Genomic DNA, 14,101 nt, shown 5'->3' with positions numbered 1-14,101 from the left:
ACCGTAAATGTAATGTTCTATGTCATATGCATTTTAATTTCCTGAATGCCCTTCTAAAATATGTCAAGATTAAGAAAGCTAACTTCTTAACAGCAACCTAAATGTAAGGATTGTCTTACCATCAGAGAAGAGGTGCTCTATTCCAACAAACAGCTGTAAAAGCTTCCCCAGCTCATACTGGGTCCTACACTGCTGCAGCATAAGCTTCAGAAGAAAAGACACCTGCTCCTTCAGCCACAGAACAGGGATGGCAGCGTGGACCTTTATGGCTGCTGTTTCAAGCTATAAAAAAAGAAGAAGGTCAGGGAAAGTGGTTTCACAGGAAGAGCAAATCAAAACCTCCAAATGTGGGAATATATATAAGAAAACCAATGCACTATAAAACGTCACTTCCTGTCACAAAAGGGGATGCTCCTTCAAGTCCTTTCAATAGCAGGAATCTGTAGTGTGGCTCAGAGGAGTGGCAAAAATAAGCCCTCCTTGGCAGCTGTGTAGTTTGCCTCTTGGTGAGCCATCTCTGTGTAGAGACCTGTGCGTGAAAAGTCAAAGCTGGGAAAGAGACCTAAGACTACTTTGGGGTGACCTGTTGCAAATACTCCAGTTACTGACTACCAAACAGCCCTGTGAGTTGCTGTGAATTAATCAGGCATATTTCACTTAAGAGCTACTTCAGAGGATATAGGCCTGCTTTTGAGCCCAGGAGATTTGATATTCACATATGAAGGAAGACCTCTCAGACTTGCTTAACACTGATTCTACTAGTTAGAACTGATTCTACTAGTTAGAACTGATTCTAACTAGTTAGTTTGTACTTTATAATATTGCTGGAGATGGGTCTCAATGAAGAAGCCTGGATTTATGTCATTTCAATGAAATGCTAAAAATAGTAATAGGAAAATGACCCCAAGTAGCAGGCCTCATTAGTTTGAATCAGACCATGACTTCTTAGTCTTTTTTTTTTTTTTTAAAGAAAGATTTTATTTATTTATCTTTAGAGGGGAAGGAGGGAGGGAGAGCAATGTATGGTTGCCTCTAGTGCATCCCCTGCAGGGAACTGGCCTGCAGGGAACCTGCCTGCAACCCAGGCATGTGCCCTGACTGGGAATCGAACCGCGATCCTCTGGTTCACAGGCCTGTGCTCAATCCACTGAGCTACACCAGCCAGGGCGACTTCTTAGTCTTTATTTACTGGTTTACCTACCTTTGTTGCTCTAAAAAGAGGGACTGCAGCAGGCAGATGATAGAGCTGGTTAAAGGAAAAAATATATGGAAATGAAGAACTGAGACAAGAACAGAGAAGCTGCATTGTTTCTCTGCAGGAAGATGGAGCAGGAGCAGTCAGGTAAGAAGAATAAGAAACCTGGGAGAACCCAACATGAAACTCTAACTGATAAGCTGAGCTTCATTAAAGTTAAAAACTTCTGCTCTAAAAAAGACAATGTCAAGGGAACTGGAAGACAAGCCACAGACTGGGAGAAAATATTGCAAAAGACACACCTGAAAAAGGACTTTTATCCAAAATATGTAATGAACTCTTTAAACAATAAGAAAACAAACAACCCTATTAAAAAATAGGTCAACAACAAAAATATCCAGAAGGCAAATAAACATATGAAAAGATGCTGAACACCATGTGTCCTCAGGGAAACACATATTAAAACAGCAAGACCCCTGGCTGGTGTGGCTCAGTTGGTTGGAGTACTGCCCCCAACTGGAAGGCTGCAGATTTAATTCCTAATCAGGGTGCATGCCTAGGTTGCAGGTTTGATCGCAGGTCTGGGTACCTACGGTCCCCAGTCTGGGCTCATAGGGAGGCAACCAGTGTTTCTCTCTCTTCCTTCCTCTCTGTCTAAAAGCAATGAAGAAATGTCCTCAGGTGAGGATAAAAAACAAAACAAACAAACAAACAAAAAAAACACAACAATGATATATCACAGTATACCTATTAGAATGGCCAAAATCTGGAACACCAACAATACCAAAGGCTGCCAAGAACGTGGAGATGCAGGAACTCTCATTAATTGTGGGTGGAAACGCAAAACTGTACAGCCTCTTTGGAAGACAGTTCGGTGGCTTCTTATGAACAAAATCTACTCTTATACCATATGATCCAGCAACCATGCTCCTTTGTATTTACCTAAAGGAGGTGAAAACTTGTATCTACACAAAATCCTGCACATTTGTGAAAACCTGGAAGCAACCTGGATGTCTTTCAGTAGGTGAATGGATAGGCTGTGGTACATCCAGAAAGCGTAACATTATTTGTCATTAAAAAGAAAGACATGGAGAAAACTTAAGTGTATATTACTAAGAGCAAGAAGCCTATTTGAAAAGTCTATATTTTATATGATTCCAATTATAGCACATTCTGGAAAAGGCAAAACTATGGAGACAGTAAAAATATCAGTGGTTGCCAGGGGTTGGGGATAAGGAGAGATGCATAGGTGGAACACACAGGATTTCTAGGGTATTTAAAATACTCTGTATAATAGTATAATGATAGAGACATGTCATTATACACTTGTCCAAATGTATACCCAAAGAATGTACAACACCAAGAATGAATCACTATGGACTCTGGGTGATTATGATGTGTCAAATGGAGGTTCATCTTGGTAACAAATGGACCATTCTGGTTTGTGATATTAATAACAGGGGTACAAAAGAAATTTTGTGCTTGCCTATCAGTTTTGTTGTGAACTAAAACTGCTCTAACAAGTAATTCCTTAAAAATGAGGAGGGGGAAGATGGCAGAATAGAAAGCACAGGGAATCTCTCTCCACATCTATATAACGATTACACTGGCAGAATCTGTCCAGTGCAACTATTTTGAAACTCTGGAGTCTGTTATGACTTGCAACTTACAGTGGAAGACTTGGGAGATAAATTGCAGTAATTGTGGTCAATTTCAGTCCTTAGCATAGTAGCATCTACCATTCCTCAATCCCAGTCACACAGTTGGCAGCTGTGCATCTCTGTTCTTGAAGCAGTTGCACACAGCTTACAGGAGTGTGTGGATGGAGTGTGGGGGAAGACCCGGTCTTCCAAATATAGATCTGTACTCTGATTACTGATTGCTGCTTCTAATCACAAATCACAAGGTGCAAAGAGGTAAGCAGCCATTTTTGTTTTACCTCCCCAATTGCTGCGAGCCCCACCCACTCCAGCTTAACTTCCAAGGGATTTAAAGGGCTGGTACCCTTTTTCTCCCCCCTTCACTTTTTCCTTTTTCTCCCCCTTCACTTTTTGCTTTTTCTCCTTTCAGAACCCAACATTAAAGACTAGGACAGCCCTGGCTCGTGTGGCTCAGTGGAATGAATGCCAGCCTGCAAACCAGAAGGTGGCCGGTTCAGTTCCCAGTCAGGGCACATGCCTGGATTATGAGCCAGATCCCTGGTAGGGGGAGCTTGAGAGGCACCCACACAATGATGTTTCTCTCCCTTTCTTCCCCTCTCTCTAATAATAAACTCTTAAAAGAAAGTATATTTTTAAAAAAGAGAGAGAAAAGAAAAGGAACAGGAAAGTATAGCCCATTCCAAAGGAAAAAAAAAATCAATCAACAAAAACTGTCTCCAAAAAGGACCTTATGGCATATATACTATATGAAACTTCAAAACAAATATTTTAAAGATACTCAGAGAACTAAGGATGATTTGGAAAAGTTCAAGAATATTATTTGTGAACAAAATGGAAATATCAATAAAGAGACAGACAGAAAACCTAAAAAGAAACAAAAAAAATTCTGGAGCTAAAAGTACAATAATAACTAAAATGAAAAATTTACTAGAGGAATTGAAAGGCAGATTTTGGCAGGCAGAAGAAAAAATGGCTAACTTTCAGATAGGACAGTGGAAATTATTGAGTCAAAGGAAGAGAAAAAGTCAACAGAGACTAAGGGCACCGGGGACACCATCAAGAGGACCAAATATATATCATGGGAGTCACAGGAGAAGAGAGGAAGGGGTAGAGAAAATATATGAAGAAATAATGGCTGAAAGCTTCCCAAATTTGACAAAAGACATGAATATAAGCATTTGAGAAGTTCAATAAATCCCATTTAAGATGAACTCAAAGATACCCACAGAGACACATTATACTCAAACTTTCAAAAGACAAAGACAGAATCTTGAAAGCAGCAAAAAAATGACTAATCACATATAATGGATCCTCAATTAGATTATTGTGACAGATTTCCCCAGAAAATCTGGAGGCCAGAAGACAATGGGCTAACACATTTAGCTGTTCAAAGGAAAAAAACCCTGCCAACCAAGAACCCTATATCTAGCAAAACTGTTTTCAAAAGTGAGGGAGGCCCTGACTGATGTGGCTCAGGGGTTTAGAAGCTATCGCACAAAGCAAAAGGTCACCAGTTCAGATGCAGGTCAGATTATGCACCCAGGTTGCAGGCCGGGTCCCCCATGGGGGGTGTGTGAGAGGCCACTGATTGATGTTTCTCTTTTGCTCCCCCCTCACTCCCTCCCTTCCCCTCTCTCTAAAAATAAACAAATAAAATCTTTTTTAAGTACATTTTAGGGATTATGCTGTTACAATTGTCCCACTTTTTTTCCCTTTGCCCCCTCCACCCAGTACCCCCTTCCCTCCAGCAATCCCCGTTCTTAGTTCATGTGTATGGGTCATGTGTCTTAGTTCTTTGGCGTCTCCCTCTTTTACATCATTCTTAACATCTCCCTATTTTATTCCTACCAATTATGCTTCTTAATCTCTGCACCCTTTCTCCCTTTCTCCCCCTTCTCTCTCCCAGCTGATAACCCTCCAAATGATCCCCATACCTATGATTTTGTTCCTGTTTTGGTTGTTTTCTGTTTGTTTTTGTTTTTAGTTTTTAGATTTAGTTGTTGATAGTTGTGAGTCTGTTGTCATTTTAATGGTCACAGATTAAAGAGTTAAAAAAAAATAAAACCCCATGTTGCTAGATTGAATAATAATGTCTAAATGTCAGTATTATCCAAAGCAATACAGATTCAAAGCAATCCCTATTAAAATCCCAATGTTTTCACAGAAATAGAAAAACCCATCCTATCATATAGAATTTCAAAGGACCTCAAAGAACCAAAACAATCTTGGAAAAGAACAAAACTCACACTTATTTACTAAAACTTACTACAAAGCTATAGTAATCAAAATTGTGCGGTACTGAAATAAAAACAGACACATAGACCAATGGAATACAACAGAAAGCCCGGAAATAAATCCTTGCACACATGATCAAATGATTTTTAACAAGGATGCCAAAATACTTCAATGAGGAAAGCACATTCTTTTCCTCAAATGGTGCTGGAAAAACAATATCCACATGCAAAAAAATAAAGTTGGACCCTTACCTAACAAAACATACAAAAATTAACTCCAAATGGACAAAATATCTAAATCTGAGATCTAAAACAATACAATTAGCAGAAAACATAGGATAAAAGCTTTACAACACTGGATTTGACAATGATTTCTTGAAAATGACACCAAAGGTACAGATCACAAGTGAAAAATATACAAATTGGACTTCATGAAAATTTAGTAATTTTGTGTATAAAAAACACTATCAAAAGAACAAAAAGGCAACTCACACAATGGGAAAAATATTTGCAAATCATATATCTGGTATGAGATTAATATCTAGACTATGAAAGAATTCCTAAAACTCAACAACAACAAAAAACAACCCAATTCAAAAATGGATAAAGGACTTGCATAGACATTTCTCCAAAGAAGATATACAAATGGTTAATAAGCATATGAAAAGATGCTCAACACCACTAATCATTAGGGAAATGCAAATTAAAACTACAATGAGTTACAATCTCACACTCATTAGGATGATTACTACCAAAAAAACAAACAAGTCAGAAACCAAGTACTGGTGAGGATGTAGAGAAATCGGAACCCTTTTGCACTATTGGTGGGAATATACATAGTCACTAAAATAATATGGTAGTTCCTCAAAATATTAAAAATATAATGATCATATCATTCACCAATTCCACTTCTGAGTAGACATCCAAAAGAATTGAAAGCAGGATCTAAAAGAACTAATTGTACACCATGTCATTACAGCATTATTCACAATAGTGAAAATGTGGAAGCAACCCAAATGTCCATCGATGGATGAATGGACCAGCAAAATGTGGTGTATACATGCAATGCAACATTATTCAGCATCAAAAAGAAAGGAAATCCTGGCATATGCTACAACATGGATGAACTCCGAAGACATTATGCTAAGTGAAATAAGCCAGTCACAAAAAGACAACTACTGTATAGTTCTACAGTATAAATTCTAATTATATGAGGTACTTAGAGTAGTTAAAATCATAAAGACAGAGGGCAGAGTAATGGTTGCCAGGGGTTAGAGACAGGGGGGAATGAGTTACTGCTTATTGAGTATAGTTTTGGTTTTACAAGATGAAAAGAGTTACTACGGAGATGGATGGTGGTGATAGTTACACAATATTGTGAGTATATTTAATACCATTGAACTGTATACTTAAAATGGCTAAGATGTTAAATGTATGTGTATTTGACCGCAATAAAAAGTAATACTAAAAAAAAAAAGAAGATACCTATTAAATGGTCTCCAGCCATAGAGAGTGACAGACCAAGGAAATTAATGCCCTTATTTTCTGTGATTTAGAAACCTCAGGAATATTTGAATAACTGATTCTGTACTTTCAAATAATAAATAATAATCTTCATTACAGTTAAGATCAATGTGATTTAGGGCAAAGCCATACTGAGGTTCCACGGTGATATATTTGTTGGGTAGAATCTGTAAGTAGTTTTGTCTCATTTATCATAGAGCTCTTTTGTGGTAGACAAGGCAAAAGTGCCAAAACCCCAAGTAGAACTAAGGCACAGTTCTTTTCCTTTCTTATGAATTTCTTTTCCCCTTATAGGGTTAATTATTGAAGCACTATGTGATAAATAGGCCTGAAATAAGCTTCTGATAAGTAAAGCCTGAAATTGACCACAAGGCTCAGCATCATTTGGACAGGGGTTGATTTAAAAAAAAAAAAAGAGGACTTCCGCCAAGATGGAGACGTAGGTGGAAACACTCTGCTTCCTCGCACAACCAAATCTAAAAACAACAAAGTTTTAACAACAATAAACGCAACCAAACCACAGAAAATCAAACAATATGGAGTCCAAAAACAACGAACAGCTCAGCTAAACTGGTGAGAAGGGCGAAGCCAGCAGCAGAGTGGTTGGGCAAAAACAACCCCCCCCCCCACCCTGGCAGATTGCAAGCAGCCAAGGGCGTGGATCCCAGGGACGGGGTAGCTACGGGAAGGCTTGGGGCGTGGCTGTCTGTCTGAGGTCTCGCATTTGCTTGCAGGTAAACCAGTGAAGAGATGTGCATTGAGACAGACCGAGCAGGCCCTGGCGCAGGGCAGCGGACTCGCACTTTTGCACTCAGATAAACAGGCGGGGGCAAGTGGTGAGGAGGACCCGGTGAGCAGAGAGGGAGCCATTGCTCCCTCTCTGACCCCGCCCCCACATACAGTATCACAACCCAGCGACCTGAGTAGCCCCACCCTGGTGAACACCAAAGGTGCCTCTCCTCATACATAACAGGCATAAACAGATCAAAACATGGCTCAGGTACGACTCAGAGCCCCAGAACCGATAAATCTAAGCGATGAAGAAATAGCCAAACTTTCAGATACACAGTTCAAAAACCGGTGATCAGGATGCTCACAGAACTGGTTGATTTTAGTCACAAATCAGAGGAACGTATGAAGGCTAAACTAATTGAAATGAATGGAAATGCACAGGAAACCAATAGTAATGGAAAGGAAACTGGGACTCAAATCAAGGGAGCAGACCAGAAGGAAGGAAAAGATGACCAAACAGAAAAGGATGAAGAAACATGAATTGAAAAAAATGAGGAGAGGCTTAGGAACCTCCAGGACATCTTTAAACGCTCCAACATCCGAATTATAGGGGTACCAGAAGGGGAAGAGGAACAGTCACGAGTGGAAAACTGATTTGAACAAATAATGAAGGAGAACTTCTCCATTCTGGCAAAGGAAATAGACTTCTAGGAAATCCAGGAAGCTCAGAGAGTCCCAAAGAAGTTGGACCCAAGAAGGAACACACCAAGGCACATCATAATTATATTAGCCAAGATTAAAATGAAGGAGAGAATCCTAGAAGCAGCAAGAGATAAGGGGACAGTTACCTACAAAGGACTTCCCATCAGACTGTCAGCTGATTTCTCAAAAGAGACCTTACAGGCAAGAAGGGACTGGAAAGAAGTATTCCAAGTCATGAAATCCAAAGACCTACATCCAAGATTGCTCTATCCAGCAAAGCTTTCATTTAGAATGGAAGGAGAGATAAAGTGCTTCTCAGATAAGATCAAATTCAAGGAGTTCATCATCACCAAGCCCTTATTATATGAAATGTTAAAGGGATTTATCTAAGAAAAAGAAGATAAAAAATATGAACAGTGAAAGGACAGCAAACTCACAGTTATCAACAACCACACCTAAAACAGAAGCAAATTAAGAGGACAGCTAGATCAGGAGTGAACCATAGAAATGAAGATCACATGGAGGGTTAGCAACAGGGGAGTGGGAGATGGAGAAGGGGGGAGAAGGTACAGAAAATAAGTAGCATAGACAGCAAATAGAAAATAGGGTGAAGGGTAAGAATAGTAGGGGAAATGTAAAATCTAAAGAACTTGAGACACATGTTCACGAACTAAAGGGGGGAATGGTGAGAGGAGGGAATGGTGGGAGAGGGTGTGCAGGGTGGAGGGGAATGAAGGGGGGAAATAGAACAAATGTAATGGCATAATCAATAAAATAAAAAAATATTTAAAAAAAAGAAGGAAGACGTGTATGGCATTAGACAATCTGAATTGTAACCTTAGCTCTTCCATAAATTTACTGTATGACCTTGGGCAATAAAATATTTAATTTTTCTGGAAAAAAAAACATTCACACTCAGTGCTGCTGGAGCTATCCTGAATTGGTAGAATGTGGCTCATGCATCACCATACTCCTCTTCAGCATCCATAGTAGATACCATTAACTCGTTGCCCACTGAGCTTGGCTGCAGCATCAGGAAACTGATCAGTTATAGCACATTAGATGGAACCTCTGTCATCCCTGGCAATGAGGTGCTATAAGCGGGGCCACTGCAACTCCTGCCCTGCCTCCCCATCCCTGGGCAACAGTACACATGACTTAGTTTGAATCATGCCACGTTAACAGTTCTTCACCTGTTGCCACCTTCTGACTACTAGCAGACAACAGGCCACTCTAAGGAATTTCAAATCAGCAAGAAAGAGCCTATAATTCTAACTTACAGTTTCAAGGGTCTTCTGGAACTCCAGTAGTTTAGCTTCACCTTCCTTATAATTCTTGAAGAACATACAGAGTTCATACATTTCCATCATCAGTAGTAATGGGGAATCCTTTGAAGAAGAGTTTGAATGAAATGTAAAAATTCTGAACTCAATACTATTTTCTCATGAAAAATGCCAATATAAGAAAAGGTTAAAGTTAAAAGCATGCATGTTAAAAAGAAAGGAAGTTTACACTTCTTTTTCCTTTTGGAAAAAAGATACTCTGTCTAGATATATCTACTCAACAGTCCATTTTCTGTCTATTCTATACTCAGTCCACTACACATGAGCAAACATGTTCCACCAGATGGTGCTAGGAAACCTCTACATACACTTCTGGATAATGGGCTCTACTGACCTGCCAACCTACTGCTCCCTGTGGCATCAATCCACACAGTTCCATCACATCAATGTGAGATTTTCAGTTAGAGGACAGGATTTTGGGAATCAGAAAGCATGGATCTGAGCTGTAAGTACACTGCTTACTAAAATACTTTGAGACCCTGGGCATGTTACTTAAGTTCTGTAAGCCTTGGTTTATTACTCTACAAAATGAGGATAAGATCTCTTCATAATATCCTCATACGTATTATCTTTGTATAGGACTATTGTGAGAATTAGCTAAAATAATGTATACAAAGCACATTGTTAAATAAATGCAGTTATTATCATTATTTGTTGTTGGCTAAAAAATAAATCCAGGAATAGAAATAATTGAAAAAGTCAGAATGGGATATTCTTAAGTAATGCTTTTAAAAAAATTTTATTGATGGATTTTAGAGAGAAAGAAAGGAGAGAAAGAGAAAGAGAGAGAACACATTGATTTTTGCTGTTCCACTTATTTATGCACTTATTCATTGGTTAATTCTCATATGTGCACTGACTGGGGATCAAACCCGCAACCTTAGTATATCAAGATAACGCTCTAATCAGCTGAACTATCCAGCCAGGGCTAAAGTAAACCTTTTAAACTCAGGAAAGAAATGAAGTGACTATCACTACCTTAAAGAAAAGTTGGAAACCTCTGATGAGAGTTTTGCTCTTCTGCCTTCTTAATAATGTTCTCCAGATGACTGAGAGATCCTCGAGGTCCCAGGCATGACCCTGCACGGAGCCCTGAATGTGTCCCATTGCTTCAGCTGCAACACTGGCCTCCACAGAAGTGATGATCCAAACACAGAGACAAGGAATAGCACTGGCATCCTACGATGGGATAAGAACTTTTCAAAATAAAATAACAACCAGGCTTGGATTACTTGATAGAGGAAGTCTCCAACAATGCTACAACTATGGATGGCTATTTCCTGTTCAGATCAAGTTACCTCAGTATACTTGTTAATAAGGCTTGAAAAGCCTCCAAGCATGAAACAAACTTGAATGAACAACCAAGGGACTTTTGTAAACCATTCTGTAGACTCAGGATGCAGTATGGCAGGTCAAAGGCCAGAGACTGAGAGGGTATGTGTGAAAGACAGGGAAGTGCTAAGTATAAGAAAACACAACTGCCCACCACAGAACTGCTGACCAAGGGATTGTCTAGACCACAGATGGCAAACACGAGGCCCACGGGCCCAGTACCTTGTTTCTACCTGGCAGCAGCACTGAGCTCCTTGCCCCTAGTTAAGTAGTTATATTTATATAGTCCTAAAATTCCATTTGGCCCTTTAAAGGCAACCGCAAGGCTGATATGGCCCCTGGTGCAAATAAGTCTGACATCCCTGATATAGACTATCCTTCTTCCTATCTCAAAGGCTGTGGTGGTCGGTCTACCAAAGCATCCTTCTCTATGACTACCAACCAGGAACCAAGGCTATGACCCCGAGAAAGTGCACTAGATGGCCTCAGTCCTAAGTTGGAGAAGCATAAAACATTGCAGTGACCTTGGAAACACATGCTAGAGCCTCAATATCATCATCCCCCCACATGCTTCCTGATTATCAGCCTCCCTACCCTCCCCACTTTTTCTATTGCTCTCTGGATCCTTAACTGAAGCTTCTCATGATCCTCACCTGCAGACATGAGGCTAGGACACTAAGAATTGGGGCCTGTTGTCTCACTGCTTCAGCCAGAAGCCAGCACCAGGAGTTTGGCTCCTTTGAGCACTGAAGCAAAATTTCAAAGAAATCAGTTATCTCTTCTTCATGTTCCTGGAGTTCCTGGGGGCAATTGCTGCAGACTTGATCACTGTCCATGCCAGAGTTAGACACTGAGGGCAAGTTCTCAAAAGCCAGCCTTAAGTGGTCTTGAAGGACAGGGCTAAAGTACTGGAGAAGAGATTTCACCTGGAAAACAGATGATTAAAACAGACAACCAAGTTTATTTTTTTATTTTTAAAGATTTTATTTACTTTTAGAGAGAGGGGAAGAGAGGAAGAAAGATATGGAGAGAAAACACTGACATAAGAGAGAAACATCAATCAGTTGCCTCTCATACACACCCTGACCAGGGACAGAACCCACAACCCAGGCATGTGCCCTGACTGGGAATCAAACTGGTGAACTTTCACTGCAGAATGATACCCAACCAACTGAACCATACTGGTTAGGGCAAGTTTATTTTTATTTCTTTTTTATCTTTCAATTATAGTTGACATTCAATGTTATTTTATATTAGTTTCAGGTGTAAGGCATAATGGTTAGACATTTACATAATTTACAAAGTGATCCCCTCAATAAGTCTAATACCACCTGGCATCATATACAGTTACTACAATATTATTGACTATATTCCCCATGCTGTACTTTACACCCCCATGACTATTTTGTAACTGCCAATTTGTACTTCTTAATCCCTTTACTTTCCATCTGGCAACCCTTAGTTTGTTCTATGAGTCTGTTTCTGTTTTTGTTTCTTTTGTTCTTTAGATTCACATATAAATGAAATCATATGGTATTTATCTTTCTCTGACTGACTTATTTTACTTAGTATAATACCCTCTCTGTCCACCCATGTTGTCTAATATGGTAAGATTTCATTCTTTTTTATGGCTGAGTAATAGCCATTGCATATATTTACCACATCTTCTTTACCTAATAGTTTATTTTATTTTATTTATTTTTTTAAGAGAGAGGCGAGCAGGGGGAGAAAGAAAGGGAGAGAAACATCAATGTGTGGTTGCCTCTCGCATGCTCCCCACTGGAGACCTGGCCTGCAACCCAGGCATGTGCCCTGACTGGGAACCGAACCAGCAACCATTTGGTTTGCAGGCCAACACTCAATCCATTGAGCTACACCATCCAGGGCCCAACTATCTACTGATGGACACTTAAGTTGCTTCCATTATCTTGGCTATTGTAAATAATGCTGCAACAAACATAGGGGTGCACATATCTTTTTGAATTAGTGTTTGGGATTTCTTCAGATAAATATTCAGAAGTAAAATTGCTGGTTCATAAGGTAGTTCTATTTGTAATTCTTGGAGTAACCTCCAAACTGTTTTCCATAGTGCACCAGTTTGCAATCCCACTAAGAGTGCATGAGGCAGATATCCAAGTTTCAATTTCAGCTGGAGCTGAAAATGTTAGAAAAAAATAGGCAAAATTATTCTTTTTTAACCTCAATTGTGTCAGAGGTGACCATATAATTTTATAAAGTTGTTTGTTGCTTCTGACTGAATTTCCATTTGTAATCTGGAATCACAAAATTGTTCCTTCATCTCTTTAGTACTAATGACTGTCCTTTGCCTGATGCCAACCCACTGAAATTTTAGTAAAAACAACAGTATCATATCAAACAAAAGTGTATGTGTTCACAACAGAAAGAACACTATTTTTATTCTAAGAAGTGTTCCAATATCCTCTTCTTGAATAACTTTCAACAATCAATGGCTTACCTCCTCAGGGTGGTAATTATGGAGCTGGCTGTGAATAATGAACTGTAACCAATCATTTGCTTTGGCACATTCTCTAAGGTAAGCTGTGCTCAGTTTCACATTGTGGAGCCTGCAGAACTGTACCACTAATGTCCAATGGCTACTAGATTCATTGGATAACCTGTAATTGGGGGTGGAGAGGTAGAGAAAAAAAACTTGTTAAAATACTGCTGTAGTTTTCAACTGAAAATCAGTAAAAATTAAATAAATTTAACCACAGTACATTCTCTAAAAAGTTTTTCAACAAATACCAAATATTTATTAGACTGCTTTGAAAAAACAAAAAAGGACTCCTACCTATGACACACAATAGCTTTCTTAGCATACTGGTAGAATTCATTCCTTTTGTCAACCAAGTATCTGTCAAATTAGCTACGTACAATCTTTAGGAGAAATGAGAAAATAGTCACTCAAGAAATCTTCTGAGTGCTTAATTATCTTTCATGTTTCACTTTAGAAAATCAGAGCCCTGACAGGTGCCTGGACTTCCTCATTAAGGGGAGGGTACCTGTTCCTGCTAAAAGCAGGAAGCTGTTGAAAGCAGAGTCAGTGATAGGAGTTACAGAAGAATGGTGTGTTCCCACGGTCTGGCATGGCTGGGTCAGCCCCATTGGGATAGCACAGAGAGAAAATAGTGAAAATGTACAGAGCAGGGCAAAAGTGGGTTTACAGTTGTTCATGTGGAAAAAATAGTACAATAATTAATAAATAATACAAGGATAAACCGTTTCACGTATTCACAACTGTAAACCTACTTTTGATGCACTCTGTATCAGGAGAGGGGCTTTTGTGGATAGATGCTCACCTCAACTTCCTTTATCAACTGACATGAGCAAGAAAAAATTAAGGATATCAGAGTTAAA

At 39.3% G+C, this 14,101-nt stretch overlaps 1 protein-coding gene across 1 annotated transcript in view; it reads right to left on the bottom strand.

Annotated features, from left to right (window-relative positions):
- Nucleotides 1-14,101, bottom strand: part of SPG11 (SPG11 vesicle trafficking associated, spatacsin) — a 111,574-nt gene that overhangs the window by 17,628 nt on the left and 79,845 nt on the right. The window contains exons 24-28 of the mRNA XM_037152005.2: nucleotides 13,200-13,359; nucleotides 11,377-11,649; nucleotides 10,370-10,570; nucleotides 9,329-9,436; nucleotides 120-282 (exon numbers count right to left, since the gene is read on the bottom strand). Of these exons, the coding sequence (XP_037007900.2) occupies nucleotides 120-282; nucleotides 9,329-9,436; nucleotides 10,370-10,570; nucleotides 11,377-11,649; nucleotides 13,200-13,359 (905 nt within the window). The remainder of the gene's footprint in view (nucleotides 1-119; nucleotides 283-9,328; nucleotides 9,437-10,369; nucleotides 10,571-11,376; nucleotides 11,650-13,199; nucleotides 13,360-14,101) is intronic.

Source organism: Artibeus jamaicensis, unplaced genomic scaffold (genome assembly GCF_021234435.1).
Source record: "Artibeus jamaicensis isolate MK-2021 breed Jamaican fruit bat unplaced genomic scaffold, CSHL_Jam_final contig_3201, whole genome shotgun sequence".
NCBI lineage: Eukaryota > Metazoa > Chordata > Mammalia > Chiroptera > Phyllostomidae > Artibeus > Artibeus jamaicensis.
The sequence above is the reverse complement of the archived record's forward strand: the minus strand, read 5'-3'. Positions and strand labels throughout refer to the sequence as shown.